The sequence below is a fragment of the Cibotium barometz genome, chromosome 3 (assembly GCF_041138505.1).
Source record: "Cibotium barometz isolate CiBa-2024 chromosome 3, ASM4113850v1, whole genome shotgun sequence".
Taxonomy (NCBI): Eukaryota; Viridiplantae; Streptophyta; class Polypodiopsida; order Cyatheales; family Cibotiaceae; genus Cibotium; species Cibotium barometz.
The window spans coordinates 68058771-68065936 of NC_141048.1; the positions used below are offsets into that span (position 1 = coordinate 68058771).

Here is a 7166-nt window from a genome sequence, read left to right on the forward strand (position 1 = left end):
GTGGTATTTACTCTCCTATAGACTTCCATTGATTAAAATTCAACAAAACAACTCTAATATTTGTTGTAATTTTTGGTCTTTTGACTGAAAAACCCTAATTTCAACCTTCCTTTCTAAGTTGAACGATAGGGAAAGCTTTCTCATGGTTCTCTTCATCCACTTGAAGACTTTTGTCACAAAGGATCACGACAGATTGAAGGTTTCAATACTCCAGACGCATCCATCGTGAAGACTTCTGTTGTCATCTTGCAATTGGAAAGCTTTAATACTCAATTATGGAAGCAAGTAGTAGGAGAGAGGAGCAGGACTGCATGTTCACATACCCTGTGTAGTGTGCTCTTGTCCTACGTGCTCTCTTGCAAATTATTTATACCGTGCATTGCAACAATAGAGAGCAGATGATAGGAAACATGGACACTTGAGAGGGTAGTGTGAGCTGCAGATCTCCATTAACAACGATATTGTTTGCAATACTATATTCATATGCATTGGTATGGAAATCTCGTCAAAAATGTCATGACAATATGTACTTCGTTCTCCCAAGATCAATAAACATTATTTGAGAGAGGGGCCAACCGTTTTGGCTCATTGTGCATCTCTTGTCAATTCAGCAAATTACATCTTGTATTGTGCTTGTTGTCCATTAAATCTCAATGTAGTTAAGTGTATTGATTAGCATTGTGTTCAACCAAGCATTCCACACCGACCGGTGGAGTTACAATAGTTACAAAAATGCCATCCTTGGCATATAGTATCCTTTCCAGAAGATTCCAAGCACGAAGACTAAACAATGGGATCCATCTTGCTTGCATTTTCATCTCATTCTTTCAACAAACATGACTCTCTTTATGCAAAGTGTAACTTTTACCCCAAACATAATAGTCTTCACTTCACTGCCCTCGAGTCCACCATTGCACACAAGTTTTCCCCCCCACAGCCAGCATACACTCTGCAAGCAGTTTTCGTTTAGAAAAATAGCCATTTTAAACACCTAATGGTAACAATCTCATCTTGCATTACTCATATCCCCCAGTGTCACAAGCTTTCAGAATATGCAGGACAACTCCCAGCAGCATTCAAAGACATTCTCTCTGGACATGCTTGATCTGACGAAGTGGGAACTTCCTCACCAAATCCATGGTCAGCATTTGCAGCTACTGTCGCCGCCCAGAACCCTTCATCCTGAACTGGTAGCTTGTCAAACACTGCCCGTGCTTCTGCAAGGGAACCATATTTCACATATGTTTCCACCACAGTATAAGCAAGAGAAGTATCTCTATCAAAACCCCTTTTTACAATTTCAGATTGTAATTCACGGGCCCTGCCTTTGGCTCCTGCACCACCACAGGCTTTCAAGCTGCAAACAAAAGTTACAACATTAGGAGGCACACCCTCCAGTTGCATTTGCTGCAGATTTTTGAGCACCTCCTCACCAAGCCCACAATCAGCATACCCGGCCATCAGTGCAGTCCAGGAGACAACATCTCGAACTGGCAGCTCATAAAACACTTCTTTTGCTTCAGAAAAAAAGCCACAACTAGCATACATACCCACTAAAGTAGTGCCTACAAAAGAATCTTCTTCAAACCCCTCTTGCACAATTTTGGCATGTAATCTGTAGCCCCTGTCTATGGCTCCTATGTTGCTACAAGCTTTCAAAGTGCAGACATAGGTGACAGAGTTTGGAAACACGCCATCTTCCAATTCCATCTGTTCCAAACAATTTAGAGCTTCTGCACCAAATCCACGATCCACATACCCTGCGATAAGTGCATTCCATGAGACGACATCTCGAACTGGTAACTCCTCAAACACATGCCGTGCCCCCACCAGCGAGCCACATTTGGCGTACATGTCCACCAAACTATTGCCAACAAAAATCTCTCCCTCCAATTCCTCTTTAACAATCTTGGTGTGCATTTCCTGGCCCCTATCTAGGTCTCTTAAGCTGCCACAGGCTTTTAAGCTGCAAATATATGTGACAGCATTGGCAGGCACACCCTCCTCTTGCATCAAGTCCAAACAGTTCAGTGCGTCATCACCGAGCCCATGGTCAGCGTACCCTCCAATAAGTATGTTCCATGAGACAACATCTTGATTCGGCAAGGTTTCAAACACCCCTTGGGCTTCCAATAGACCACCACACTGAGAATACATATCCACTAAAGCATTGCAAATAAAGACATCCTTTTCAAGTCCCTGTTTGACAACCCCACTGTGTAACTCAATGCCCTTGTCTACGTCTTTAATGCTACCACAAGCTTTCAAGCCAGAAACATATGTGAAAGCATTTGGTGACACGTCCTCCAATTGCATATGCTTGAAACAGTCCAGTGCTCTTTCGTGAAATCCCCACTCAGCATAACCTCCAATTATTGCAGTCCACGATACGACATCTCTAATGGGAAGCTGGTCAAAAACTTCCCATGCTTCCAGAAGGAAACCACATTTGGCATACATATCCACCAACATGCTGCCAACAAAAGAATCATTCTCAAACCCTTCTTTAGCAAGTTCACAGTGTACTAATTGGCCCCTGGCTATGGATCCTGTGCTGGCAGAAGCCCTCAAGCTGAAAATAAATGTGACAGCATCCTGAGGCATACCCTCTAATTGCATCTGCTCAAAACACTTCAGTGCTTCTTCTCCAAGACCCGATTCAGCATACGCCGCGATGAGTGCATTCCATGAAACTGCACTTCGAACTGGCAGCTTGTCAAAGACTTGCCGGGCGTCTGCAAGTGAGCCACATTCAGCATACATATCCAACAATGTGGTGCCAACATAAAGATTACTATCATATCCCTCTTTGACAATCTCAGAATGGACGTTATATCCCTTATCTATAGCTCTCATGTTCCTACATGCCTTCAGGATGCAAGAAAACGTGACAGCATTTGGAGACACGCCCTCTAGTTTCATCTTTTCTAGGCTAATCAATGCTGCTACACCAATCCCATGCTCAGCATACCCTCTCATTAATGCAGTCCATGAGACCACATCTCGCACTGGCAAACTATCAAACACTTTCTTTGCATCTTCAAGTAAGGCAAATTTGACATACATATCCACCAAGGTGTTGCTCACCTGCCGGTCGGTTTCAAAACTATCTTTGACAATCTTTGTATGTATATCTCGACCCCTGTCTATGGCTCCTATGCTGCTGCAAGCTTTCAAGCTGCAAACATACGTGACAGCGTTTGGAGGCACCGACTCTAACTGCATCAGATCCAAACAGTTCAATGCTTTTTCAGAAAACCCATATTCCACGTACCCTGCAATCAGTGCAGTCCAGGAAACCACATCATGGACTGGCAGCTTCTCAAACACTTCTCGTGCTTCTATAAGGGAGCCACACTTGGCATACATATCCACCAAACTGTTACCAACAAAAAGGTCACCTTCATTGCCTTGTTTGACAATCCCAATGTGCAGTTCTTTGCCTTTTTCCACACATTTTAGCTTGGCACAAGCTTTCAGGAGGGCAGTGAGCATGAAGTTACTGGAAATCACCTGCTGGTTTTGGCACAGGTCGATGGCATGATGTAGTTCACCACATTCAACGTAGCCTTGGGCGAGGGCACTCCACGAGTACTCATTTGCGTGAGCCAGTTTGCAGAAGACTTGATGAGCATCAGCAACACTTCCACATCCTACATACATAGGGACAAGATAATTCCCTAGTGCACTAGCATCTTCGAGCCCAAATTCACATATATGCACATGCAGAGTCTTGGCATATGCTAGGTTCTTAAGTTTTCTGTTTTCATGCAAAATGGAGACGAAATCTTCCATCGAAGGATCAGTGTTCTGTAGCAAGGAAGCAAACGCATTTGCAAGCTCAGCAACTCCTGAGGAGCTTGAAGGATCCGATGAATCGGGTTTGCCATTGTGTCCATATTGTACTCCATAGTTTGAATTGGGTTTGTCGTTGTCCCCGTCCTCTACTTGTAATCTATCAGTTAACTTGGGTTTGCCATTGTGCCCATAGTCTGATTCTATTCCATAGCTTAAATTTAGTTTGCAATTGTGCCCTTGCTCTAGTTGGACTCCATAGCTTAAGTTGGGCTTGCCATTGCACCCATGCCTTAATTGCACTCCATAGCTTACACTGGGTTTACCATCGTGCACACGCTCTCCTACCTGCTCAAGCACGCCAAGATTTGCACAGCTTAACCATGCATAATGCATGGGCCCTTTGACGCTGCTCATTCCTTGCTTTAAGATTCCTTACCTTCACACATGCCTGTAACAATATCATTGGCAGAACCCATCATTCATGCATTGCAGCTGCTTCCCTTACACACACATACATAATATGACCGTGGATGCTACAGCATCATACATGGTACATCTTAAAAGCTCGTATGTGAATGGACAACATGCGCATACATAATTGATAAGCTAGAAGCACACCCAGGCATATCATCATAATCATAATCATAATCACCAAGCTAGAGGCTTACAAAAATAATGCGGGTAGGGGATTAAATTTAAAATTAAGGTAACGGGCAAATGATATGAGAAATAAAGGGCTGTACTTAAAGCTTACTGATAATTTGTTGGTGCCGTTAAACTTCCAGATTACTCTTCAATTTGGGAGCATCCAAGGTCGTCTCAATGGCCCGGAGTGTGCTGTTTGCTTGCAAGCAAGTTCGGCTTCTCTTGGAAACCCGTTGATATTTTTTGCGAAAGGGGGGTTTGAAGCCTTAGATAAGTTAAATAAATAGGTGTTGCTAAATTAGTGTAAGAAATATCATTTATTATTTATTATTACATATTAACCATGGCTTAACCATGGCCAACCAAGGCACAATGAGAGGAGAGAAAAAAGAAATCTTGGATTTCTAAAAAATAAGAGGAAAAAATCTCATCGATTCGACCCTCTGTATTCCGGTTTCCATTCCTAATTTGACCCTCCTGCTTCAATTCTTGCGTTTTGCTTCTTAATGTCTTTTACATACTGAAGCAACGCGTGGATTGAGTACTAGTTACATATTAACCATCACAAGGAGACGAGAGAAAAAAGAAATCCTGGTTTTCTAAAAAAATAAGAGGAAAAATTCCCTTTGATTGACCCTTTGTATTCCGACTTCTATTCCTGGGTTTCGCTTCGTAATGTCTTTTACATACTGCAGCAACGTGCGGGTTGAGTAGTTATTGTTATGGTCATACGAAATGAGGTGGCACCATAAGTTATAAGTTTTGGAGTAGATTTGCCTTGTTTATTGAATCATACCTAATCATAATAAAACAAAAATATGTTTGACAAAAGAATTAAAGATCCAATCAAGCTATAAAATGAAACAAATTGGTATAAGGAGTATAATCATTGTATTGTATTAAATAGTTAATGACAAAAAATAGATTTAAATTTGTTAAGTCCAAAATCATCGCCTCTATATTAAAGATTTAAGGTTTCTTAACTCTTTTTCATAGATCCAAAATCCTCATCTCTAGCCTAGGATATGTTCACATTATGTATGGCCAAAGGCCCAATGATGTATCATCAATAGCCAACCATAAGCCTTGTATATATGGGTAGAGATAGCCAATTGGCACCCACTTAAGTTAGACAGTCGAGCAAAGCCCATTTATATGTATACAACTTTTGATAATGTGAATGGAGAATTCAATCATTTCTCAAGTGCAAAGCTTTCTTCTTCTCTTAAGCTCTTATATGCTCATGTGTGTGGATGGAATGTGTTGAGTGTGTTGGAAGGATTATTAGTTGATTTGAGAGTAGAGGAAGGGCTCAAACAAGATGATTGACATACCTCTTGGCCTCTTTAGCCTCTCTAATAAGGATTTTCATGATCCAACACAAGTGGTCTAACCACTAGCACTATGGTTCCTTGCTAGTGAGAAACAAGGTTCTTGACATGAACAAATGGTGCCTCTCCCAGAAGAGGCCAAGAGGTGTGTCAATCCCTCTTCTAGGAGTGGTGCCATTTGTTCATGTCGAGAACCTTCTTGCTCTCTAGCAAGGGACTAGGTGCCATTTGTTCAAGTTAAGAACCTTGTTGCTCTCTAGCAAGGAACCATAGTGCTAGTGGTTAGACCACTTATCTTGGATCATGGAAGTTCTTATTAGAGAGGCTAAAGAGGCCAAGAGGTGTGTTAATCCCTCTTGTTTGTTCCCTTCCTCTACTCTCAAATCAACTAAGTAATTCTTCCAAAAAGTAATAGTTAAGCTAAAAAACTTGAACCACCAATCATGCTCAATCACACTCTCACTCAAGCAAGCAAGCATCCACGTGCAATACATTCCATCCACATACACAAGCATGCACTCTACAATCAAGCAAGCAAGAACATAAGAGCTCAAGAGAAGATGAAAATGGACTTAAGAAAAAATTGAATTCCCCATTCACATTATCAAAAGTTGTATATATACAAATGGGCTTTGCCAGTCGCCCAACTTAAGTGGTTCCCATGCCTATCTTTAACCATATATACAAGGCTTATGGCTAGCTATTGATACGTCATTAGTCCCCTTGTAATTCATAATGTGAGCATATCCTAGGCTAGAGGCAAGAATTTTGGATATATGAAAAAGAGTTAACAACCCCCCCTCCCCGGCCTAGACTTGCTTCTGTTGTCCTCAAATGCTATGAATAATGGGCATGTCGATGAGAGGATCTTTAGATTATCATTGTATGGAAGTTGCACCACCTTTAGACATTAGACTAGCTTCCCATTGTTGTGGGTGAACACAAGTTGTAGCCAAAAAGGATGAACTTGGATGAGAATATCTCTTTGAATGCCCACATCCTAAATGCTTTCAAAATTTGGATGTGCACAAAAAACCTATAGATTTGGTGGTATGGGCGTGAGGTTAATGTTAAAGGCAAGGCCCTGCACATGTAATTCATCATGTTTGTGTCATTGCATGGGGCTCTTCTCTTCCTTAATATCCTATCTTGTAAAAGCAAATGCAAATGGTGTCGAGAAACTTGATGGGCGGCTTGGATGGAAACACTTGGGGAATCTTCATATGAAGTAATAAATTATGCTATCAACCCGCATATCCATTCTTCCATGGGGATCATGCTGAATGGCAAAGATTTAAATTCAAGGAATTTATGGAGGAGAGGGTTGATCTTCTTTTTGGCCTCGTACTCCTTCCACCTTATGCGCTTGCGCAATGGCATATACATGGGATT

The 7166-nt window shown here is 41.6% G+C and overlaps 1 protein-coding gene across 2 annotated transcripts; it reads right to left on the minus strand.

Annotated features, from left to right (window-relative positions):
- Positions 1 to 642: 642 nt before the first annotated feature.
- On the minus strand, positions 643 to 4810 carry LOC147640451 (pentatricopeptide repeat-containing protein At4g39530-like). 2 transcript variants are annotated; one of them, XM_086780730.1, is made up of 2 exons: positions 4553 to 4810; positions 643 to 4246 (listed from the first exon to the last, which is right to left on the minus strand). In XM_086780730.1, exon 2 carries the CDS (start codon positions 4210 to 4212, stop codon positions 1036 to 1038), a length of 3177 nt encoding a protein of 1058 aa, XP_086636856.1. In that variant the 5' UTR covers positions 4213 to 4246; positions 4553 to 4810; the 3' UTR covers positions 643 to 1035. The 2 variants fall into 2 exon arrangements, with proteins under 2 accessions (XP_086636856.1, XP_086636863.1); XM_086780737.1 differs by having other exon boundaries at positions 4542 to 4697.
- Between the last annotated feature and the right edge of the window lie 2356 nt (positions 4811 to 7166).